Raw genomic sequence first — 27,270 nt, forward strand, 5'->3', positions numbered from 1 at the left:
GCAAACCAGAGCTGTTAGTTCTTCCGCGAAACTGCGAAATAAAGTGCGGTCTGTCTTGGACGGTGCCGAGACAAAGTTCGCTCATGGATGGATGGATGGATGGATGGATGTATGAATGGATGACTGAATGGACGAATTTCAATATGTGTTGTTTCGCGGCTTACGCGCCATAACCTACAGTTCTGCCAAAGTTATATTAGCTCCCCCCCCCCCACAAAAAAACAAACAAAACATTCATTCATTCATCCATTCATTCATCCATCCATCCATTAATCCATCTATCTATCCATCCATCCATCCATGAGCGAACTTTGTCTCGACACTGTCAAAAGTTACGGCTGTTACGACAAACAACCGTGCCTGGTTTATTGTAATATGACGTCATCTAGGTTGCCAGGTCTACTCAAAAGGACGGAGACCATTTTGTTCTCGATACATTTTCAGTATTCAACTTTGTTGTGGTCACACAAATGCTTATATTAAAGTACATCTGATGTTTCATTGGTGTGTAGTACTTGAAGGATATTTCATACGAATTCTTATGAAAGTTTGATTGTTTGAAAGCAGAATCTTTCTCTTTCTCTCTGTGAAAATGTTGTTGGACAACAATATGAGGCTAGGATTGTCATATATAATATTGAAATAAAAAAATCGATAAGAATGTTTTTCCAGTCTGTAAATATAGTATTTTACTCACGATCATAGTCAAATCGGAAATCGACATCCCAACACCGTGACAGGAACTGGTCAACTTCGGACTTAATCAAAATGTATGTGTAAAAACAATTGTATGGCAGAACTTTGAAAAAATTTGGTCCTGAATAAAAAAAAAGAGTGCCTTATGGCTATACTGGTAACATAAAACTAATGCGAGAACCTAAAATTGAATCAAATGCCTTTGAGATTGACTTCGAAGTTTTCAACCGTTGAAGAAAGTAACTGCATGTCACGTGACGTTCTTACAGTCACCGTAGCTGTAACTTTTAATATATTTCTTTAAAAATATATTTCTGATGTGTATTGCGGATTATTTACCCAGTGCAGGTTGAGTTAGTTATGCACACCACATGTTCACTGCATGCACGGGGTTGCTTCGAGTTGTGACATGGCCCATACTTTCAGGTCAATATCCAAAAGTCGAAATAACGCAAGTTAAACACAATACCATATATGCAGTGGGTCCAATGTGGAACATACAGAAATCTTTAAGAATGTAATTCCCAGGGGTAGCAGTTGTTGTGATATGCAGTGGAAACAGAGGCACGGGTTTTAGTGTATACCGTACGTGTGTGTGTGGGGGGGGGGGTCGATGAGTCTAACTATTATCAGATAAGCCATCGACCCTACACACGAAGGGTCTAACATTAGAAGAAAAAATACTATTAAACTATATCGCGTATTATCAGTGATATTTCTCACTCCATGCATTCGAAAACAGTTTTCCTGACTCGAGGCTGCTGTCCTCGCACACAACACACATAGGGTCACGGTGACGTCACTTCCGGCATTTGTTCTCGGCTTCTGTCTGTGATATATTTACACCAAGAGTAATCACGCCATCGAAAGAAAACAGAAGTTAGGGTCGTAAACAGAAGTTATCTGATTGACAAGTTATTGTTTAAATTGTACTTAAGGGGTGAGAGATTTTATGATGAGGGACAAAAATATTCGTTTTTAATAAAATAAACAAATCTGGAGCTTCTGAAATATGAGTTTTGTTTTTCATTGTTCCTCATATTTTGGGAATTTTTTTAAAAATCGTTTCTTATGCTAAATAACAATATTCATGAATCTGACCTCAACAACTTTTCCAGCAGCTACCCCGAAACAAAATGATACAGGCTCAACGATTTTTATTGGTCAGGGGATTGTGTTGAAGTTAATGATCTATAAATTTTTGAGACTAATAAACATGTGAGACCGCAATCACGGTAAACATCGCCTGGTTGTTTGAAGAGTAAGGACGTGTATAATTTTAAGGTGAGAGCAAGCAGAATTATTAATGTCAGTTTTTTTTTGCACGAGTAAAATTCACATTTGCGTACAGTCCATTGTCAAAATATACATGTAGCATTGTATTGAGATGTGTTGTTTACTATCGGAGTTAGTAACTCAAGGTCATAAGTTCGGTCAGCGAACTGCCGTGATTGTGTTTAGAGACCGTAGTCAACGAGTTCCTTGAAATCGCAGTTGTAACTCAAACACGGCTGTGTTTTGGTGGTTCGGGTTTAGGTGCTGGGGTAGGTAATTTTTAGTGTGTTATATATATATATACTTACAGAGCGGAGATGAGATTCGAACAAATGAACATCGCTGCTGCTGTACTGTTAACGTAATGACATACACTAGCACCTGGCCCGTTGTGTTTACAAGTCCATTCACTCTATGCATGTCACGTTGATGGGATCATCGTAATGATTTATGTATCTATTTTGAGATCAAGAAGGCTCCAACCGCGCTGTAACTCAAAGTACAAATCATCAGCAGTTATACTGTCAATGTAAACATGGTTTGTTGAATTCTGTCATTTATCAATGTACTGTTTTACACAAAATGACACTCAGTTTGACTGAATAGCTGCATTATACTTGCGGTCAGTACGATGAACGTAACCTTTAGACTCCTGAGACTGGATAGATATGGCGAGTGTTGACAAAGTGTAGTACCCTCACGTCGTCCATTTCCTACAGCTTTATTTTTAAAAACACTTCAGCCAAAATCAATAAATTTTGCCACCCGTCAAATGTCTATAAATCAACCGTCAATACGACTAGACGTATATATGACAGATTTTGACAGTCTACAGTGAGTGCCAAGGCCTTATCAGCTGACAAGAGGGTTTTGTGGTTAGTTCAAAAGATGTGACATATTTGAAGCACCGTATGTGAAGGAGGGAACATGGAGGGGGGGGGGGTATTTGTGCAGTAAAATATCATTTCAGATTTTCACAAACTTCGACAAATAACACCAGAGTTTTATTTTCAGTCATGGTCAAAAACAGTGAATTTGACAAGGGTGCTCACCGTCTCTTAAAATGCAATTTCATATTTTTCGACGAGTTAACATGGCAAAGCTCAGCAACTTTTCGTTAAAATGAAATAGATTTGATGTCGCATATAAAGTTGCACTGTTGCAAAGGTTGAGCGTCATTATAATCTTATCGGATGTAAAAGACTATAGAATTTTTCTGTTAAAACTTTTTTCCTTGAAAACAATCAGCAAATTGATATTCTAGAGGTCTTTGCATATACAGTGGAGAGGACTGTCTATGGTCTATGTAAGTTTAAAAGTGCACCCTAGAACTTACATTAGTAATCATTTTTCATTCGCGCATCGTTCCACTGCTCAGGAATCAAATGAGTTTGCTCATCTTCGCGTCTTCAAAATAAGTTTAAAAGTGCACCCTAGAATTTACATTAGTTTAGTAATCATTGTCCATTCGCTCATCGTTCCACTGCACAGGAATCAATTGAGTTTGCTCGTCTTCGCATCTTAAAAATAACGTAGTGGTTTCACAAATAAGCCATCGGGTGTCGTAAATTTTAAATTTAGGCCTAGGGATCGCCACCTGACAGCTTTATAAACTCGATTGTTCTTAAATGTAGGCCAATTCCTGTCAACATGCTAAGCAAAGTTATGGACGTATACAGTATACAATCATCCATATGATTGATAACTGGCCCAGGGTACACATCGAAACTATGCACACATTTATCAGTAGTTAAATATAACTTCAGGTTAATATCCGCATACTAGTATACTGGCGAAGTCTTGGTAACATAAACATGTACTTTTGTGTGGAATATTGCGGGTTAGTCTAATAACTGAGTGTGTAATACGCAGAACTCTCCTGAAAGTTGCTGGCTGAAGTCAGGGTTATCATCATAATATTTACATTTTATATTTGTCCAATTTCTTTACAGGTTCCAAGTTGGCACAACTACTTATTTGAAGAAACCTCGCCTGAGATACCTTCACCATGAAGGTGCTCGTTTTCGCCCTCGTCTTGGTTGCAGCACATGCGCAGCGTGTAAGTACTATAACTTCTATAATTAGCCGTCATGAGTAAGTTTCGTCAAGCTTAACAAATGAGTAACAATCTATTAAAAAAATTTCAGGACGTAATTTTCAAACAATTTAAGTAATTTCTATTATTTTGTTCATCAGGACGAACCAAAGACTAGGGTTATCCGCGTCGCGTTACTTGTACAGAAAAAAGATATGGACAGAGAGTACGTATGAGGAGAGAGAGAGAGAGAGAGAGAGAGAGAGAGAGAGAGAGAGAGAGAGAGAGAGAGAGAGAGAGAGAGAGAGAGAGAGAGAGAGAGAGAGAGAGAGAGAGAGAGAGAGAGAGAGAGAGAGAGAGAGAGAGAGAGAGAGAGAGAGAGAGAGAGAGAGAGAGGACTAACGGGGAGATGGTCGGGAAAGTCGAAGGAAAAGTTCAGGAGAGACTGCTCTTTGGCAATATTAAAGGAGGCAGCTCTGCATCGGTGAAACATACGCCTCGTGGCTCTCAAGATTGTCTAATTATGGTGTTTTTTTTTATATTTTAGTCGTTTTAGTTTCGTGTATTATTTTTCTTATCATACACACGCACATTAAGTACATTTACAAACTAAGGTAAAAACAGTGACACTGGTTCGATGTTTACGATGTTCGTTGACTCTCTTTGTCATCACTCCGTGAAGTGCGGCGAGTGAGTTCACATGTGTATTGTTCTGTAGCCCTGGGCACTGTGCCATAACGCCGCGGATAAGCTTTGCATACACACCCATCAAAACAACTTTCACTGTGTTTACTAGCTATGACATTAAATTAGTGTGCAAAAATATTTCATTGCAAACAAAGTGAGTTACTTGTTTTGGTATTGCCGTTAGGTTGGTCCGATAGTTACTTTTATAGTCTGTAGAAGCTATATTCTGCGAAAACAACTAGTCAACCATATATATCTTGGCGAGAGATCTATGGGTCAACCAATCAACAACTTGGAACAAATATCAACTCACTAACGCCATAAACAAACATCGAAGTAACCAGCAAGCAACCACAAACGTAAATTTACAGCTGCAAAAATGATTAACCATTGAATTTAACCTAGTAGCTAGTATAGAAGTAAGCATATTTCAGTGTAAGTCACTGGCGATTCTCCATCTAAAAGTTACACGTATATGCATCTACGAGTCTAGAAACTAATCGAAATGATCGATCAATTGATCGATCAACCAACCAACCAACCAACCGCCGGCCGACCAAGTTTAATCAATGGATAACTTGATCAGTCGAGCGATATGTTAACCAATCGCTCGCTCAATCGAGGAACCATCAATCAATCAATCAATCAATCAATCAATCAATCAATCAATCAATCAATCAATCAATCAATCAATCAATCAATCAATCAATCAATCAATCAATCAATCAATCAATCAATCAATCAATCAATCAATCAATCAATCAATCAATCAACCAACTAACCAACCAACCAACCAACCAACCAACCAACCAATCAATAGATCGATCGATCGAACGATCAATCAATCAATAGATCGATCGATCGAACGATCGATCGGTCGATTCGTCTACCAATGTTGCATTTATAAAGACATAGATCCACAAAACAACGAACGAAACAAACAAACAAACACATCATGCAAATAAAACAGGATAAACGGACCGCTTTACTTAGAACTGTCGAATAGATAAACAAAAAAGGACAGCCAGTCATCAGTGGACATCTAGTCTTCACTTCACGTCAACTCTGTGTCAACTTTGTTATCAGTATACTATTACTTATCAAGTTGTGGTCACCTCGATGTGATAGGATATGCCATATAGACCTCTAGACTGTCTGACAAACAATGCTTGGCATAACATGACCTTCAGACAGTACAGTGCGTACAGAGAGAGATAGCTCGACAAACATGTTTTGAATTGCTCTTCGTCCAGATAGATTCAATTCCGAAAACAGTGTGATTCAATTCTGATTTCACTCATCACAATTTCTATACTACGGGGGAATATACTAAAATATCGCAATCGTCGACTGTAAAACGCTATTTTTTGTTTACACATGCTACTAGTATGTATAAAAACAGAATTGATGTTCAATAAATATGAAGTACAGGACTAGACTACCCAACTTTGTAGTACTAGTAGTAGTACTAGTAGCAAGCTGACTCCGCGGAGCCTTTGTCGTATACTACATATTGTGTGCGTACTACATTTTACTAGGTATGTTTGGAAGAGCATCTAGAGCGCGAGCGAACGACAAACGCTCACATTGATCTAAGGCGGCAAAGTCAAATTATTCAAGTACATAAAATGTACAATTGTATATAGATATGGTAAAAGTCGAAGAAGTTCGCGGACAACAACACATAGTTAAAATAACAAATATTCGAGCCCACCATCACATATACACCCCCATACTTCTGCCCCTGTTATAATTTGTAGTGATCCGTTTAGTGATTGGTTACAAAAAGATGGCGGAGTTTACGAGGTAGAATTTGAAAGGCAGAAAGTGTCTGTCGCATGTCGTGGAGTTACATACACGTGGATTTTTTTTACGGTCACACGGTAAAGAAAAGGCATCGACATAGGCAGGTAGCAAGATGTAGTAGTCCTGCTTGCAGACGGTGTGCGGGGACTAGGTTACTGACATGGGAGAAGGGAGCGACAATTGTCAGAATTGAGTCCCAAATTACTCCGTCTGCAAGCAGGTCTATTAATAACATAATATGCAACTACCAATGAATATATGGTATGAGAGCTTGACAGAGATAGACCAGTGTAATCTTTAGTTCAATATTAACTTCTATTTTCATATTTTCTTCTGTATTTACAGCCAACTCTTCAACAAGAAGACGTAGTTTGTGAGTAATGGATTTTATTTGTTCATTTGTTGATACGTACTTTTAAAAGTACCTAACGATATACTATGTACACACACACACACACACACACACACACACACTATTCCTAAGTGCTTACTACCTTTAGGTAGTGATCAATATTGATTGTTCAACTAATGTATATGCATGTCTGCTAAAAGGCAAAAGTTGACCACTATGAGAACAATGTAGGTGAAAAAAGTTCCAATTTTGTGTTTCTTGGTAACATTGTGAAATATATGTGATGTGAAATCAGAACCCAAAGTTTATAAAAAATACCTTTACTTCCTTGAGTCTCTCCCCTTTTAATGATTGATACAAACAGAGTAAAAATTAATGACAAAAAACAAACAGACACTAAAAAGTACTGAAATCATTAGAAATAAGATTAAATATGTGTATATAAATAACAGACATTGTGGGTTTGATCAAATCTGACTATCTATCGGCCCACATCACTGTCGATTAGATGGATGTACCGCTACCCTGATAGTCTAATTCCTGACAGACAGTATTCTGTACTAATATGTTATCATCATACTATACTGTCTAGTCAATCCCGTCACTCTGACAGAGAATTCTGTGCTCCTCCCTACGGTGTTCATGTATACATGATGACATTGTGGTGTCCCCATGTGATTTTAGTTTAAATAGACTGGAGGTGGAGTCCTGGTTGGACATTTGCATATTATAGTCAAAACTGAAACAGCTGTACCAAATGAATATTAATGAGCGATGACGACAGCCTATCAGTTTGTGATGGATTACTACTAACATGCGCTGTTTGCGCTTTGCCCACCGTGAGGTTGAACCACATTTAACGGCGTGAGTAACGGGATTGACTAGACAGAATAGTATGAAGAGAACGTAGTACGGAATACGTTCCATCAGGAACTAGACTAACTGATAGTTGTGTTTGGTTTGAAGAAGTAACAATGTCCAAATCAAATGATGGTTAAATTACTTTGAAGTAGCAAAGTTTGTCCTGTATGTTATGATCTATACACTTCATAATCTTCTGCAGTTTCAAAGTTAAAGGCCTATGTTTCAATCCCAGGTTCTCGCATTAGTGTTATCTTATCTGTGAAGCCATGAGGATTACATAGGATTATTCTTTTCTGAGCCAACTTTTTCTATACTTTGTCAGACAACTGTTTTTCACACCAAAGTTTATTAAATTTTTTCAAAGTGGACCGGGGGGGGGGCTCAAACTTAGCTATAGTCAACGGCACATTATGGTATAGGCTACCAAACATTGTATCTTGACTACCAAATTTATAATGGGTAGTCTGTCAGACTACTGGAAATCAATGGAAAATTTTAGCTGAAATAAGTTCACTTGGATTACTTTGACTAGCAAGCCCAAAAGTTGAATTAGAGCCTGGGGTGCCTGGGGTTGGGATGTTAAAGGAAGTCATATTGAAACAGTGTGCCCTCTAAGCCAATTTGATGCACCACTAATGCACACAATTTCTAGTGATGTACCAAAATTTGGTGTTCCCGTATCTCTTTCTATGTGGTGACTCACAAGAAATGCCAGTTTTTATCGATTTGACTCACAACAACAAAATTTGGCTATCATTAGAGGGTGCACAGTTTGAAATATGTATGAGGTCATTGGAAGGGCAGTATAACACTGCATTATGGGTATGACTGTGACCATGTCAATACTCTACATTGAACTTGAAGTAGAACAACAACTGTAGATAAGAGAACGTTTTGCTGCATATTATCCCGACCATTGTCTCCGAGTGATCATCATCGTTAACATGAGGTTACAGCGACCTTGTTACACCAGGTCACCACGCACACACGTATGAAAAGTCAGAATCACCGAATCAACAAACAGAGCTGTAAATTGCATTTTATCTTGTCGGCTACTTTAAATAACTCAGGTGCCATGATTCAGCCATTGTTCTCGGGTAGCCACTTAAACTTTGAACATAGATAAAGATCCAAGAGAGAAGTGTGTCATTTAGATAGACAGGTACCACCAGTACAAAATGACAAATTTAAATTTACTGTGGTCGGTAAATTGTGGTTTTTACAAGTAGCGTAGGTAGGAAGATGAAGATGGTGTGATATTGCAGTTGTAAATTTGTCAATTTTTTTTAGATAAATTGTACCGTTCAGTTTATCAGTGGTGACCATCATTTTTTGAATGACTCTGACCAAATACAATCTTTGTCATAAAAGCTTAGCATTTAGGTGTTTGAAACACACACGATCCTTGTCATAAAAGCATAGCATTTGATGTTTTATGCAACAATTTACTCTAAAAGGACACATTAAAAGATGCACCGAGGTGACAAAACAAAGTCTAGGCAAAACCACACCAACTTATGTCTATCGACTCGCGTTTACGCAACCCTTAATGTTTTCTGTTTTAGAGTTAATGTTGCAGAAAACCCCCAAATGCTATCAGAGGTGACCATCATTGTTTGAATGACTTTGACCAAATGCTCAGTCTAGAGGCAATCTGTGGCTTCAAATCTCTTCTCACCAAAGAGATCGTCAAAGCTACGGAGATCCTCTAGACTTACCAAATCCTGAAACCTGATCCATAGACATTGCATAATGTTGACAATAAATGTTAGAGGTGGGCTCACTTTTGACACACACATAAAATGAAATTATGATTTTAGACAAAATTTCACTGATAGAGAACTTTGAATACATCAATAACAAAAAGTTGGGCCGAAAGTTATAATTTATAGTGTATGTGATGTTTGTGTGTTATCTTTTTTGGTGTATATCTCAACATGAAACCTTGTGATCAGACTCACAGCTTCTCTGAAAAGAACTGTAAGTCAGTAGAGCACTCACCCTGGGTTTAAGCTGGTCACAGACAATCCTCTGTTTCTAGTGGAATTCAAATCCATGACTTAATTACTGACTGCTAATCCTCAGCTCTAATCACCCTGCTACAGGGAGCCAGTATGAAACATTCTTTTAGTGTAGACAGAGACATTAACCAAGTGTTCAGTCAGCTTTACAGGTAGCCACATTTCCTTATATGGGAATCCACCATTTTCATGAAATATTTCTTACAGCCAATCAGGACTCACATAATTTGTTAATTTGCATATTTATAGTATCTAATTTTGCAAAAATATGAACATTGGGAAAATAGCCATGGCAGTCATAATGTAACATTTTCATAGAATTCATAACTATTTAGTATTTTTGTCACCCTTTCATATGTTTTAGACCATAATGTATCATTTGCTATTCATTTTTGACGAGACTAAAATATTGAAAACCACAAAAGTACAAGTTGGAATATTTCCAGTACCTCATTGTATGACCTCTTCGCTTCAACCTAGACAATCAATTTTGCTGTCTGTGTTTACTAAATTACAATGTAGATCAGAGATTTATCAAATAGATAGTCTGACTATTTATCATGACAACAATATCATTAAAATTAAAGAATAAACCAGAATTCCAAACCAGTTTGACTGTTGCTAGTTTTTAGGGTGTTTTTTTTTCAACAAACAGACAGATAAACCAAAATATTAACTCTCTATATCTGATATAGATAAATGCAATACGTGCGTACTTGATCTTAGTGAGTTTGATGGGTTTTTTTACAACTAACAGACATGCAAATCGAGATATGACCCCTTGATATCGGATATCATATGGGTGACAGAAACCAATGACATGTGACTGCAAATGTTGTGTACTCGGGGTATTTGTGCAAAGTGCAAATATCCTAAGTTCACACACTGGCTAGCCTGTTTACTACACTTTTGAGATACATTGCTAGGTGGTCGTACCTCCTAGCCCTATAGCCTGTTTACTGCACTGTTGAGATACATCATTAGCTGGTTGTACCTCCTCGCCCTATATTCTTTTTACTGCACTGTTGAGATACATCATTAGCTGGTTGTACCTCCTAGCCCTATAGTCAGTTTACTGCACTGTTGAGATACATCATTACCTCCTCGCCCTCATATTCTCTCGCTTGTTCTAATTACATTGTCAAAGCTGATAATAACGGATTGAATTTTGTCAAAGCCTGGTCGATGACAGTGCGCAGTCCCTTCAACCATGAATCAGACTGTCGTTATTCAAATGAATCAGTATATAAATATACACTATATGTTTTATGTAAATTTAACCTTATGGGTGCTGGGTAACCATGATAACGACTTTTAGGGGTGTGGCTACCTGAATTTTTAAAAATCAGTTCCTCAATACAGTAAGAGAGCTAGGTGGTATGACCTGCTGACAATGTATCTCGACAGTGCAGTAAACAGGCTGGTGTGTAACTTTCAATTAAGCTACGCCATGACGGGGCGCCCTCACGAATCGGTCAACCCCCTCCCATGTCTGTATCGAACTGAACCCTTGCTAGCATTGCCAACCAGACCAGGTTGCATCCAATGACAGATAGATACACAATAAAAGGCGTTAAAATGACCATGATGTCAGACATTTAAGTTAATTTATTTCACTGGGCCCCTTATGCAGCACGGGGTTCTGTTATAAGTATAAATATTTATTTCTGAAACAGCAAATTAAAAAAAAAAATCATATTTGTGCAGTCATACAATTTTGTGTACATCGAACAATCATGTACTCATTTGCTTATCATTAGCATATTTGCATAAAATGTATGCTTCCTTGATTCATCTTACACAGTCTACGTTTATTCACTGAACAAAAATAGTACTGGTAGTAAGTCGTTTCCATCTCTCCTGAGGCTGACCTAAACTGATTTGATTTGAAACCAACACAAACTGAATTCATTCAGTCAAACAGATTCAGAATCGGTGTCTGTGTCTGTGTCACCACAAGAACACTGAGCAATGGATTTGAATCAATTCATTTTTGCTTTTGCATTGGTTTCGAACTGAGATACTTTGAATCAGTAGATGTGCATTGTTGTGACATAGACATGTGTTGTCGTGACGTAGAACGACTAGAGTATATATTCCATATTTTTTGTTCAACTTGGTTCATGCATGGTATGATATCTTATCTTACCCAATAGTTCCAGAACCCTGTTGGAATGAAAAGTCAAAAATCTCAACCTACATGGTCAATGGTGCTCCCGTTTTTGAATCAGGAACATTTGTACCAAAATGTGATGACCATGGTCTCTATACACCTATCCAGTGTCATGGCAACGAGTGCTGGTGTGTGACGTCATGTGGAATTGAAGTTCCTAGGACACGGACAGACTCATGGCCAGTGTGTAGTAAGTATTAAACATAATGGAATTTTCAGACAGTTGGGAAGATAAGGATCCCAAAATATTTTCTGAAATTTGTCAAATAAATTTTTTTTGAAAGTTTGTACAAATATGAAGTCACTTTATTGTAATCAAAGTCCATTGGCCAAAAATACAGTTACAACCTGAAAGTGGCCATATGGATGAGGATTGTATATTCATTTTTGATTTTTTAATTTATGAAACAATTTTATCGTAGCTTCCGCCTTGAAAAATCAACATGTAACAGCATATGCCAAGTCATTGTGTGTAACTCTATACATTGCAAAAAAAATTAATAAATGTGTAAAAAAAAAAAAATTATTGTGCGTACAACAATGAAGTTTTTACAATTTTTTTAGCATTTTGCTATGTATTGAGTTACAAACAATGACTTGGTCAATGTTGTTTCACACTGATTTTTCAAGTAGGAAGCCATGATGAAATTGCCAAAATAAATGGCGAATCCCCGGCCATATGGCCACTTTAAAGAAACACAAATTTGTTACAGTTCCATTGAATTGTGTGTTCTGTGCTTCGTAATAATATTAATAATAAAGCGAATTTATAACGCGTCTGTTCTCCGCAGAGCTCCAGGTGCAAACACAGAACTTTTAACAAAATGAAAGGATACAGAGAAACAATTAGTTAATGAGTGATAAATAAAGACTGCAAGTCTGTAATTCATTCATTTGATCAGATGATTACAGTTGTGTAAATTGGCGAAGGCAGATTAAGTATATATTTTAGTATATAGAATAAATTCGAAATTAAAAAAAATAGATATTAAAACTGCCCTCAGATTGTTGCTTAACAAAGCTGAGAATGATAATATCTTTCGCAAATCCGTGATAGCACTTTTTGTGTTATGCGACTTGTGGTCTTAGCAGAATTACCCCATGGGTCTAGCAGCTAGACTATGTAAAGGCCTATGATTCAGTCCCAGGTTACTATATCACTTATCTTATCAGTGGAACCATACAAAGGATCATGCTTTTACCAACTGTTTTGATAACAATACTGGAAATGAAATTTATGACTAGTCTGTAAGGTTTACTGTGTCAGGACGCCCTCACTGGCCAAGACTTTGAAGGATTACTAATAGTGGATAGTGCGGCAAGAATGTCATATCTCTAACTCACGTTGTACAAAGGCAAAAAAAAAAATTGTTTCTGGTCAGCACACTCATCACTTAAATACCCCCACGTCGGTCTTTTTTTTTCATTTTTGTCCAACCCATGCAGTCTGCAGATTTGCAAGGAAACACAAAAATAACCCTCCCTCCTTCAGTGAAGACTGACAACTGTAGAGCCAATCATGAACAAACAAATGACATCTGTTCCACATACCAACTTCCTCTAAAGTACTAAACAAAAAGAACAGTAACTGCCATAAATAGTACACTGAGTGACAGGTTTGTTGAGAATTAAAAAAAAATTTTGGTTGTCACACCATTTTAGACAAACTGTCCTGACCAGAAACAATTATTTTAATTTTTTTTCCTTATGAAGATGCCTACCATAGAAAAAATCAGGAAGATTTAGAATTCTATTTTGAATGTTACATTCTGAAATTTCATATTTTATTTGTCTCAGATGAAGACACTCCGCCATGCACTGATTTGATGACAACAACGACTGACTTTACTCCTGATTGTGATAAGAAAGGATATTTCAAACACAAGCAGTGTCAAGGTGAAGAATGTTGGTGTGTCAACAAATGTGGAACTGAGATTGAAGGAACTCGTATGAATGGCAATCCACGTTGTAGTAAGTCTTTCTTAGTTTTTTAGTTTGGTATTCTCTCTGAGTGAGAGTGAGAGTGTGTGGCGAGATTTGCACCTCCACAGACATTTTCAATCAATAGAATCGATCAGTCAATCAGTCAATCAATCAATCAATCAATCAATCAATCAATAGAATCAATCAATAGAATCAATCAACCAAACAAACAATCAATCAACCAACCAACCAACCAACCATCCAATCAATCAATCAATAGAACCAAACAACCAATCAATCAATCAATCAAGCAAGCAATCAATAGAATCAATCAATCAATCAATCAATCAATCAATCAATCAATCAATAGAATCAATCAATCAATATTATCAAACAACCAATCAATCAATCAATCAATAGAATCAATCAGTCAATAGAATCAATCAATCAATCAATCAATAGAATCGATCTGTTACTCACTCACTCACTCAATCAATCAATCAATTAATCAATCAATCAATCAATCAATCAATCAATAGAATAAATCAATCAATCAATCAATCAAATCTATAAAGCAGCAAACTGCAGAGTAGTGTTGTGTTCAGTGATGAAGTGCAATGGTAAGACCAGACCAGACCATATATCAAGCACTCTCAAACAAATAAGTGTTTTAGTTTCATTGCAAACAATCCAGGTTGGAGGCCTGACTAGATGTCAAGCGGTGGACAAGTGAGATTATAGTTTTTGGTGCAAGATACAAGATTGAACAATGTCCATAAGTTCGTCAAGGAAAGTGAACATCAAATGAAATGAAATGATTAAAATTCAAATGAACTAAATAAAATACACAAAGAGAAGCTGAATTGTTGTTACAGTATTCCAGTTACAGTATCCCCCTCCCCCCCCCCCCCCCCATTTTACTTGTGAACCTAAAATTGTATTCAGTCAACTACAGTGGGCCCTCGCTAACTCGCGCCTCGGTAAGTCGCGGATTCGGCCAAGTCGCGGGTGTCACCTTGGATCCCATTTTTTCTTTAGTTTTCCTATTGTTTTCGGAACTCCTCTTTGTGTATTTTTTTAAACAAATGGCATGCCTGCCAATTTTAAACTCGGTTTGACTTTGATGTTAGCAATCGCCTTCTATTTATTCGGACTGCTCCACATTCACAAGTTCCTTATGCACTTCTCGGCTAGTCAACATGTATGTAGTGCATTACTTTCCTATCAACATATTTTATAATTGTGACCTAAAATTCTCTACCCGGTTTGTTTATTTAGAGAGATTCTTTTACCAGACTATGGAGGAGGCAGTAACAACCCAAACAGACAGAACACAGGACTACATGTGTACAGATGGTTCAAGACCTGAAGTTTGCGATACCAGTGTCTGTGATAAAGTGACGTGTCCAGGAATGGAAGTTGCCAAGTGTAAACCTAACAAATGCAAGGGGTGTGTGCTGGAGTTCTTTACTAATGATGGCATCCAAGTTTACTGTAATGATGGTAAGTGACCACCCCTATACTTCTGTGAAAATATGGTATTATCCATTATTTGTTGATGTGATTCCAGGCTACACTGCATATAGCTGTTGTAGACAAAAAATCACACAGAAAGGTCATTTCAGTGGAGGTATTCTTGTACTTGTTAGTCCCCGCCAGACAAAGTCCGGGATAGGGTTCTGTGCATCCGTCCATGCGTGCATCCGTCCAGAGCCGTTCCATTCCATTCGTCCATGGTCTGATGTCGGCAGTTGTATGTAGACACCGTTAACCCAGCACTGGAAATGTGTAATTGGGTATTGCTTGATATTATTCTGAAGTTATAATTTAAGTGATTTTCTTTCTGAAATTCTAATGAAACTGTTTCTTTTGTATTATTATTTCGCTCTTGTGCGAAAAGCTGTATAGTGATGTATAAGTGTTATTCTGTTAGCGGTAATCAGCAAGTACCAGAGAACTACAACATACAGACCGACAAAGTATTATAGTTGTACAAATTGTTGACTTTGTTTCGTTTTGTCTTTGTTTTTAGAGAAAATCGGAGTTTGTCCCACAACAAATATGGTAAAATTCCTGTCTGGTGAGACCTGCACAACTGAGTGTACCTCTGACAGAGATTGTGATGGCGCCCTCAAGTGTTGTAGCAACAACTGCGGAACTAAATGTGTGACACCCAAAATGGGTATGTGTAACAAACATTCAGCTGACCTTGTTTCTCAACATAGACCAACACAGTGTTCTTCTACCATAAAATGATAAGGGACGATCGCACAATGTCATACAACCTCAATTAGCGAACTTCATTCGTTTAGGGGTAGGGGGTCTGGCGTCAATGCAATTGCTGAACTTCATTTTCGCACTTCTAACCAAATTTTGAAAAGTTTCACACCTTCAATGACAACAGGTTCTGTATTTACTACTGAGATGTTGATAAGTTGATAAAAAAAAATTACTTCTAATGTGACATACAGTGCTGGGTTTCTGGTAGAATTTTAATGTGTTTACCATCGTCTCAGTAAACAGGTTCATAAGGTTGGAAGTTCATGTCTACCATGTTTTTACATTGCACCAATTGTAGTGGTGGGACAATTTTCACCATGGTTTTCTTCATATATAAACATGTGATATCACACTTGTGAACGTTCATTTAGGGGGAGGAGGAGAGGGTATTATCCTGAACGAACAATGTTCGCATATTGAGCTTGTGCGACATTGTGTGAACTGCCCTAACATTGCTAGAAATTCAACAAGTTTACAGTGATGTACATAATTTCAACTCCTTCTTTTTTCTTTCATGTGTGAACATTTATGTGTGCATGATTGTATCTATGTGTTTGTAACTGCATGTTTCAACAGCTTCAAAAACCCAGTCATTCTAATTAGTCTTAATTAGAAAAAATATGTATTTACAAGGGTGGGACGCGATTAGTTTCTCGTTAACTACCTCTAATCACCGTTCTGTGGTATCCTGTAACAATTCACAATGATAATTTATATATTTTATGTTTTTGGAAATAAACTATTTTTGATATTATTATTATCAATTACAGACAAATATGGCAGTTGTCCAGTTCCAATCACCATTGAAGATGAAACCTGTACCAACAAGTGCAACGTTGATAATGATTGTAGACGCGAAGATAAGTGTTGTTCAAATGGATGTGGCAAAGTCTGTGTTCCAGCAAAACCTAAAGGTATATTGATAAAAAGCTTGATGTGTGCTCTCTTTCAGGGTATCAGGAGACGACTTCTTCCATTGAATTTAGTCTTTGCATATTTTTTTTTTTTTTTTTTTTTTTGGGGGGGGGGGGGGGGGGGGTGTTGTGTTGGGGGGAGGGCACTCCAGGAAATAGAGACATTTTCATAAACTATGCATTCTGGAGAGTCATTGCATGATTTTACATCACCCACAATTACTTGCGACTTCAGAGAAACATCAAGTTGACCTTGTGCCTTTATAGGGTATCTTTGCTGTGGGCTATTGCATCATGGGAGTAAGCAGAAATAATATATTCATGGTTGCACAATGAATATTCATGACTCCTGAATACTTATTCATGTCAGTGTAAAACATTTCAGAACCCATAGTTTATGAAAATGTTTCTATTTCCTGGAGTGGTATTCCCCTTTAGGAGAGAATATTAAAAAGGTTAACAAATTTATATTATAGTTTTTTTGTTTATTTTGGGCTAAAAATGCATAATCTGATCATAGTTTTGTGGTCTTTTGATCCTCAGTGAAAACAGGAACTTGCCCAGCTGTGAAAACTTTACTAATGGGTACCTGTACAATGGAATGTACAACTGATACTGAATGTAGAGGGACACAGAAGTGTTGTCAAACTGTCTGTGGTACTACGTGTGTTACACCAGAATATACAGGTATGTGTTCAAATATGGTATATACCATAATGCTATCACATACATGCACGTGCATGCATGCATATGAACACACTCACAAACACACATACACATATACACATGCACATCACAAACATAAGTGTAGCTCCATGACAAGAATTGGTAGTTTGTGGACACGGAACTATTGTTAATTTTAAGCCCTTTACATATGTACGTATGTATACGTATGTTGTAAGTACATACATACATTCATTCATACATACATACATACATACATAAAATTGTACGTATGTACATCCATCCATCCATCCATACATACACACATCCATCCATCCATCCATCCATACATACGTACATACATACATACATACATACATACATACATACATACATACATACATACATACATACATACATATATATACATACATACATATACATACATATACATACACACACATGTCACATACACACACACACATACTCACATACACACACACACACACACACACACACACACACACACACACACACACACACACACACACACACACACACACTGACAGGTACCTACAGTCATTGTATTTTTTGATGATTCTATTTCACAGAGACAACTAATAAGCGTGTAACAGAGGAGGTTTGTCCCACTATGCCAAGAGGCACTGTTGGTACTTGCGTTAACATGTGTGGAGTTGACAGTGAATGTGAAACTGGTGAGAAGTGCTGTAGTAATGGTTGTGGAACTCAGTGTATGAAAACTATCAAGAAAGGTATTAAAAGTCTTGTACAGATCTTATAAATAGTATTGTGGGTGAACTTTGATGAGAAGAGATTCTAATTTGTCAAAACTATCTGGCAATTAGATAGATATGCTATTTGTATGTATTTGTATGTATGTATGTATGTATGTATGTATGTATGTATGTATGTATGTATGTATGTATGTATGTATTTGTATGTATGTATGTATGTATGTATGTATGTATGTATGTGGGTGGTGGTGGTGTTTACAGGTATGTGGATGTGTATGTGTGCATATGTGTATCAAAAGGATTGAAAGTAACTATGTATAATTTATGTGTTTGTGAGTGCATTTGTGTGCACGTGTCCACATGCATGTGCATTATTAGTGTGTGTGCACATGTATGTATGTGTGTGTGTGTGTGTGTGTGTATGTGTGTATGTGTGTGTGTGTGTGTAAGTGTGTCGATCTGTGTGTGTGCAAAGTGTTTCATTCCAAATTTGACTCGGAGACACATTTTTACCTTAAAGTAGTGTAGTGTTATCTATTATTCACATGAGTTTACAATATGTTTTTTTTGTGTATTATAGCTACCCCACCATGCTGGGCTGAAATGGACAATATTCCAACGACAACCTATGGTAGGATTTCTGTACCCGTCATGGGAACTAAAGTACCCACCTGTGACTCCACAGGATTCCATACACCCAAACAATGTGACCCATCCAGTGGGTTGTGTTGGTGTGTGAATGGCTGTGGTGTACCCATTAATGGCACTCGTACCACAGGAACACTGACTTGTGGTAAGTTTCAATCCATCTAGTGGGTTTATGATTAGGGGTTGCATATACCCATTAAAGGCACTCACACCTCAGGAACACTGACTGGTGGTAATTTGTTTCAACCCATCTAGTGGGTTTATGAGTAGGGGTTGCATATACACCCATTAAAGGCACTCACACCACAGAAACACTGACTTGTGGTAATTTGTTTCAACCCATCTAGTGGGTTTATGAGTAGGGGTTGCATATACACCCATTAAAGGCACTCACACCACAGGAACACCGACTTGTGGTAAGTTTCAACCCATCTAGTGGGTTTATGAGTAGGGGTTGCATATACACCCATTAAAGGCACTCAGCAACACTGATTTGTGGAAACTGTTGCAGTTGGCTGTGTTTGCTCATCAAAATATTTCAGACGTCAATAAAGACTGTACAGTCATCACACCAATTACTATATGTTGATGAGCATGAGTGCCAACAAAAAAAAATGGAAGGAAAGTGTAAATATTCTATTTTCAGTGTGTGTGTGTGTTGGTGTGCGTGTGTGCAGCATACATTGTTTATTTGTCTGTGTCTATGCAATACAATGGATTCATTTGATTTTTTGTGTATTTGTTCATTGGTAGAACCCAAGAAGACACCTTGCCATGATGAGAGGAGTGAGCTGAAATCAACCAAACCCCGTATGTTAGGAGGATACCGTGTACAGTGTGATGAAGAAGGATTCTATGAATCCCGTCAATGCCATGGATCAACATGTTGGTGTACCGATAGGTGTGGTACCGAGATCCCAGAGACAAGAGATCACATCACTAAGGTCAAATGTGGTCAGTAATTATGAATTTAAAAAAAAAATATTTTATGAACTTTAATGAATAACAACACACACATGCGAACAAAGGCAGGCAAAAAAAATAATTATAATTTTTTTTTTACATTTTTACCTCCCGTAAGGGAGTGTTATGTTATGTTTCTGTGTTTGTGTGTCTTTTGTCTGTGTGAGTGTCTATCTGTTGACACGATAATCTCAAAAACTGTCTCTGTGTGTGTCTGTCTGTCTGTTGACAGGATATCTCAAAAAAACGGTACCGATTCTAATGAAACGTGCTACACATCTTCCATATGCTAAACACAAGAACTGATTAGATTTGGTAAACATCCAATGAAGATTAATTAGTCATTTGCATAATTAATGTTTTTTAAGTAATTAGGATATATTTTAAGAAAGCAAACTTCAAAATCAATATAATTTGGTCTATACATTAAACACAACATATCACATATCTGCAGTAAAGCTTTGTTGATGTAGCTTATAGTATTAATGAATAATTTGCATAATTAATGATCTTTAGTAATTACTAGGCTATATCTTAAGAATGTAAGCTTCAAATTCCATATAATTTGGTTATTATAACTTTTCAAATTTATTGTGTTAATTTTTTGTCACTTGAAAAACTCAATAAACTTTTGTTGGAAACAGTGCCAATGTTTTGATTTAGCTGAATTACGTGTTTACTAATTGATGGTAGGCTATTCAAATTCAGAATTCCTGTACTTTGAATAGTTTGAGGACTCGGCAGTTTATGAAGAGTCAGATCCCGAAATGTTACAGTTATTTTCAACTTAACTGGACTGAGGAAATTTTTATTTTAGTGGAGATTAATTTTATGTCCCTATTTCTTTCTATTCCAAGAATGCCCCTCTGGAGAACGTACCTGGAACTGTGCCAAGAACCCCTGTGATAAGGTCACATGTTCTACTTATCCAGACGCTGTGTGCAGGACCAATATGTGTGATGGCTGTAAGGCAGAGTTCTGGCTTGATGATGAAATTGTTGACTGTAAAATCAGTAAGTTCAACAATTTTTATCTATAGAATGTCTTGCTGTAAGGATCATACTACCAAATCAGAGTGACTATAGAGTTTCAATTACTACCAAACCAGAGTGACTGTAGAGTTTCAATTACTACCAAACCATAGTGACTATAGCGTTTCAATTACTACCAAACCAGAGTGACTATAGAGTTTCAATTACTACCAAACCAGAGTGACTATAGAGTTTCAATTACTACCAAACCAGAGTGACTATCAGTGTCTGCATTTTACCGTAATTCCCCGGGTTTGCGCCCTCACACGGGCAAGCACCCAAGCCTTTCTTTTTTACAATGTCGACTTTTGGCAAAGTTACGGGAACCCCCCCCCCCCCCCATACCTAAACTTTGAATAGATGATTGTGTATGTGTGAGCTAATAAAAGAAGAACGTAAATCCTGGTATGTGACGAATGAAATTTTTGTTCTTCCCGTTCTTCCGCAGTCTAAAAATTCATTCACAATCTGACCTTGCATTGTTTATTCATCGTTATTTTGATGTACCGCCAAAGATGTTTGCCCCTTTAAGACACCGCCACGTAATTTATTCACGTAATTCTCTTGGGACTGTTGCAAAAGTAGTCGGTCTACTACAGAGGTCTACTTGGCAACAAGTTAGCATTTGTATAATATTCATACCAATGATAAGGCAGTATGATACCTAAGCTAATAAATGATTGACAAGGTATACTTTTAATCAAAATTCATGTAACTCCCATGGGACAACAGCTGGCGGTTTCCCTCACAATAAATTTGAAGTTGTGCAGGCTACATACGAATGATAATACGCCTTATATTGATTGTCCCCCCCCCCCCCCCCCCCCCTGCATAAAATTTTGGGGGATTTAGTTCAAAATAGGGGGGACAACTGAATAATTTCATTTTTTAATGTATATTATTTTGGAGGATTTAGAAAATGACTGACTGACTTGGCATGCATTGGTATATTTTGTAGTACATGTACATACAACGATGTGTAACTGTAAACATATTCCACGTGGGTGGACTCACATCAACATACGTAGCTTCAATTCTTCCTATGATGGTATGTCGTAATTCAATCTGCTATTTACATCACAGAAACATCAGTATTCTTTCTAGGAATGTAACATTGCTAAAAATGTATATTTCCCTTCATAAGATGACTGTATACAGCGCATTCCAACCTCCAAGTGTGATCGCTACGCTAGTCTTTTTACAAGTCGCCATGTTGTGAAATAATTAATGTAATTAGGTCACTACGTCATATATGACCAATAGGATCGCAGCTTACAAAAAAGTGAGCAATTTCACCCAATCACGTTGGGTATATGATACTGACAGAGCTATTCACTGACCATGCATTAAAGTTGTCAACACTTACATGTATTACGTCTTTATCGTCATGGGACTGGGTACATCATACTACATGTACAATATCATGTGTCAAGATCCAATATACATTAAAAACAGATGTGCTTGTCACAGAGGAGAAGCCATTACCAATTCCTGCATTACCTAATGTAAATTCTAATTTTCTTGTCTTCCGACAATGTCTGGTACTTTTTACTTGGAAAATCGTTTTATCAATGTTAGTAAATGCAGAGATTACATCAAAGGGACCGCTCATGGTTTTTATCAATGTGTGTTGGTTTGATAGTAGAATTGAGTGAAAATGAAAGATTGCAACATTGTATGTTTCCAGCACATGTGTATTCTGTTTCAAGACATCTATTCTCCCAGTTCCGGACGGGCGAGTCAGAATTGTCGGAGCTTTTGATCAGTGTATTTAGACTGCACATTTGCAAAACTCATAGTATGTATGAGGCATTGTTTTGGTCACAGCGAAAATAGGGTACGCAGGAAACCGCCCAACCCCAACTTTGGGGTTTGGGGGGCTTGAGACCGCCCAGGGCGCTTACCCGAGGAATTACGGTAGTTTATGTAATTTGTAACAAAAAGCTTCTGTGAGACAAAAAACTGTGCTGCCTTATTAAAACTCTAAAGTCTCTTTGGTTTGGTAGTATGTACAACAGAAATAAGGGAAGTGTTTAATATAATATAATATTATTTTCTTTTTTTTTGTTGACAGCTAAGAATGGTATGTGTCCATTAAGTACTGATATGCCAACTACCTGTGTTTCTGAGTGTACAAGTGACGGTGACTGCAGTGGAACTCGTAAATGTTGTACCAATGGATGTGCTTCAATTTGTGTTAGCCCAGTACCTGAAGGTAAGAGTCATTGTTAGGACACTTCGAGTTTTTGAAGGAGAGTATAGATGCCGCTGGTTTTATCTCAGTTGCATTGCTTTATGCTTAAGAGATCCTGGAAAGTAATTTACACTATTTACCCGACATCACGTGACCTTTGCTAAAATATAGTTATAAAAATTGAATTAGAAGAGGCCTGCTGTGCACTTATTTTAGTCTCAGTTACCCAGACTCTCGCCACTGGGGGCGCTGCCTATGAGACCTCCCCAAGCGAGAGTCTGGGAAAACCATGTTCCAACTACCCCGCACCGGAAATCACACAGTACATTTCTTCCAAGCATAAAAAATGGGCTTATGAGGCCTGTTTGTTATAATTAATATATATCAGTCACTTGAGAAGTGATTATCTGTAGCAAAGGTACCCAAATAATTCAGCCCGCAAGGTTGGATGTGGAGTTTTCCCATGATGCACTGTTCCAGAAGCTACTTCCTGGGGAGGTCTCATAGGCAGAGCCCTCAGCGGCGAGAGTCTGGGTAACCAAGACTAGCTGTACACTGACATGAAGCATTGGCCTCAGCATCATATTGGGCTTTATCTCGAGATCTGTGAAGCTCCTGATATTCTTCATTTCCCACAATGCCATAGTCATTACATGTAACAATACTAACTGATATTGATGAAAAACCCAGTTAGTGCCCCAGTTAGACTTAGAAGTACATGTTTTAAAACTGAAAAACATTTTTGAAGTGCTACAGACTGTACCAATATATTGACTTTGTGCTTAATATGAAATCCAACAACTCAGTCCTTCATATATAATGTACAGTTTTACTTGTCAGTTAGGCAGTCAAATGTTACCTTAAAGGCTTTATTTACTTGCCTTAAAATTTATGTACATTCTTGCTATTACTTCTAATAGTAACATCCAGGATACTTGCCAGTCTCAATGAACAATGTTTATGATTTAAGAATTTTTATATTTATTTATTTATTTATTTTTTTTTTTTTACATTATTTAGTAAGTTTTTTTTGTTTATGTTATATGTATATATTACTGTTACAATATGTTTTCCTTGGACCACAAAACCGATTAGTTTGAACAAACTATTTTTTGCTCCAGTCAGGAGTTTACAGTAAATTTTTATTTGCTTATTACTAATTCCATTTCTTCTATTTATATGTCAATTTTCTTTTTCTTCTGGCAAATAAATATGTAATAGTAATAGTTCATGACTATATTATTTCATATTTTGTGACTCTTAGATAAACATGGAAGTTGTCCAGCAGTTTCCTTGGATACCATGGGTACCTGCACCACTGAGTGTTACTCTGACAACGATTGCTATGACAACACTAAATGTTGTTTCAATGGTTGTGGACGAACCTGCATGACACCCATGACCACTACAATGAGTAAGTATAACTGTAAGTTAATTCTGGTGGTAGCTAGGGGGTCAAATTCAAATCATAGAAAATCACCAGGTGCTAGAGGGTCCAATACTTAACTCTTCTGGTTCTTTTACTATTGGCCAAAAATAGCTTCCAAACAGCTCTTACAAACACAATGTATTCTGTATGCAAATAGGATTTTGCATACACTACTCAAGGGGGTGGTTGTCACCTGACTGTACTTTACAATTTACAATTGAAAACAGGTGTTCCCTTCATTGCTGGCGTTTAATCTTTATTCTAAAAAATCACTCTCAATATCAAACTGGTCAATATATCTTTAATTGGTTTAACGATCGTGAATTTATGCCAAATGAAGACAAAACAATCCAAAATTGAACACAAAAATGTTTTCTCACAAATCAACCGGGAATTCAACTTGGAACTGGAGAATCAACTATGGAATAGTATGGAATATTTTGTCATTCCGACTAGTACAGTTGTTTACTTCCTGCAAAATAGATATCCTCCTACGAAACCGGCATCTGTTTTTGAAATTTGTAAGCATACATGAGAGACCTTCCTTTGAAATCTACAAGCTAACTGTTTGGAAAGACTGTGACCTTCCATTGTCATAGTGTATGATTTACGATTTCAAATTTTCTTTTGTCTACAGCCAATGTTGGAACAACAACAACAAAGACAACAGGAGTAATGACAGGATCTGAAACTGTAGACAAGACATGTAAGTACCATGCATGACGAAGTGTATAATTATTCTAGTAATTTTTGGGCTGACTGGCTGGCTGGCTGGCTGGCTCCTAAGCCAATTTGACGCACTATTGACGCACACAATATTTGGCTATCATTAGAGGGCACGCCGCTGGATGGATGGATAGATGGATGGATGGATGGATAGATGGGTGGGTGAATGAATGTGCAGGGGGTATGTGCACATGTATGTGTGTGTGTATGTATGTATTGTATATATGTATGCATGTATGTATGTATGTATGTATGTATGTATGTATGTATGTATGTATGTATGTATGTATGTATGTATGTATGCCTGCCTGCCTGCCTGCCTGCCTGCCTGCCTGCCTGCCTGCGTATGTGCGTGCGTGTGTGTGTGCGTATGTATGTATGTATGTATGTATGTATGTATGTATGTATGTATGTATGTATGCATGCATGCATGCATGCATGCATGCATGCATGCATGTATGTATGTATGCATGTATGTATGTATGTATGTATGTATGTATGTATGTATGTATGTATGTATGTATGTATGTATGTATGTATGTACGTATGTATGTATGTATGTATGTATGTATGTATGTCATGATTATTAATTTTGACATGTTTGTTTATATTAATACAACAGTGAAATATGGTAAATGCCCAGCTACATCTATGTTGACATGTGATTATACAAATGAATGCTCCACTGATACTGACTGTACAGAAAACAAGAAATGCTGCAGCAATGGTTGCGGTAAAATCTGTACTTCCCCAGTGACAATGGGTAAGGCTATACAACAATAAACATAAAGTATACATAAATATAGCTGAAAAGAGACTCTTCAGTACCGTAAACAAGATATAGTGTATAAAAAGGTGTTTTGCAATGATTGCAATAACAACAAAAATTCTTGGAAAGTTTTCAGATTAGCAATGGTTTTAGAAGACTATTATAAGTTTTAGTGCCATAAAATAACTGATGTGATCTGGATTGAACTGGTTTGAAGTGGTTTGAACTGGATTGAACTGGTTTGATCTGGATTGAAATGGTTTGATCTTGATTGAACTGGTTTGAACCAGTTTGAACTAGCTGTAGCTGATTGAACTAGTGTCAACTGGAATTGATTTGGATTGAACCAGTTTGAACCTGTTTGAACTAGCTGTAGCCGATTGAACTATAGTGTCAACTGGATCTAACTGATAAGCTGCATAACATTAGAAATGATCTCAAGTAGATTCAAGTCTTATTTTCAGATTAGCCTCTTTGAACTAGTGTGATCTGGATTGGATTGAACCGGTTTGAACTATTTTTAGCTGATTGAGCTGGTTGTCTCTGCATGATCAAATTGTTTTGTTTGGCTGCTTTCAAATTCAATTTTTTTTAAGTGAATTTATTGAATATAGTTTTATTTTTTTGATTAGTGACATGGCAAAACATTATCTGAAAGTGACAAAATAATGAATAAATGATAATAATGATAAGAAAATGAACTATTGAATTAATGCTCAAAAGTGATTAAGAGTCCCTCAAATGTTGGCAATTTTTCTTATTTCATATTAACATTTTCTTCATCTTGATTCCACAGTGAAGTATGGCCAGTGTCCCAGTAATGTGATCAACTCTGAGATTTGCAGCATAGAATCTGCCTTCAGACGTGAGTGCGAAGTAGATGACCAATGTCCAGGTAGCAGGAAATGTTGTATGCAGGGCTGTAATGCTGTCTGTGTTGATGTCTGGAATACAGGTAAGAAATGTTGTATGCAGGGCTGTAATGCTGTCTGTGTGGATGTATGGAATACAGGTATTTTGAAGATACAAATGGACATACTTAGATGTTATTCTTCAATATTTTTCT

At 37.1% G+C, this 27,270-nt stretch overlaps 1 protein-coding gene across 1 annotated transcript in view; it reads left to right on the forward strand.

The window, feature by feature from the left end:
* The first annotated feature begins 3,916 nt into the window (after positions 1–3,916).
* The window catches only part of LOC144452073 (uncharacterized), a 35,104-nt gene continuing 11,750 nt past the window's right edge, over positions 3,917–27,270 (forward strand). The window contains exons 1-17 of the mRNA XM_078143084.1: positions 3,917–4,030; positions 6,845–6,872; positions 11,893–12,099; positions 13,707–13,880; positions 15,111–15,335; positions 15,865–16,014; positions 16,883–17,026; positions 17,570–17,713; positions 18,301–18,462; positions 19,025–19,237; positions 19,846–20,046; positions 20,913–21,068; positions 23,161–23,301; positions 24,545–24,694; positions 25,347–25,415; positions 26,058–26,198; positions 27,001–27,159. Coding sequence (XP_077999210.1) covers positions 3,980–4,030; positions 6,845–6,872; positions 11,893–12,099; positions 13,707–13,880; positions 15,111–15,335; positions 15,865–16,014; positions 16,883–17,026; positions 17,570–17,713; positions 18,301–18,462; positions 19,025–19,237; positions 19,846–20,046; positions 20,913–21,068; positions 23,161–23,301; positions 24,545–24,694; positions 25,347–25,415; positions 26,058–26,198; positions 27,001–27,159 — 2,515 coding nt within the window. The 5' untranslated portion in view covers positions 3,917–3,979. The remainder of the gene's footprint in view (positions 4,031–6,844; positions 6,873–11,892; positions 12,100–13,706; positions 13,881–15,110; positions 15,336–15,864; positions 16,015–16,882; positions 17,027–17,569; positions 17,714–18,300; positions 18,463–19,024; positions 19,238–19,845; positions 20,047–20,912; positions 21,069–23,160; positions 23,302–24,544; positions 24,695–25,346; positions 25,416–26,057; positions 26,199–27,000; positions 27,160–27,270) is intronic.

The sequence above is a fragment of the Glandiceps talaboti genome, chromosome 22 (genome assembly GCF_964340395.1).
Source record: "Glandiceps talaboti chromosome 22, keGlaTala1.1, whole genome shotgun sequence".
In the NCBI taxonomy this organism is placed as follows: domain Eukaryota; kingdom Metazoa; phylum Hemichordata; class Enteropneusta; family Spengelidae; genus Glandiceps; species Glandiceps talaboti.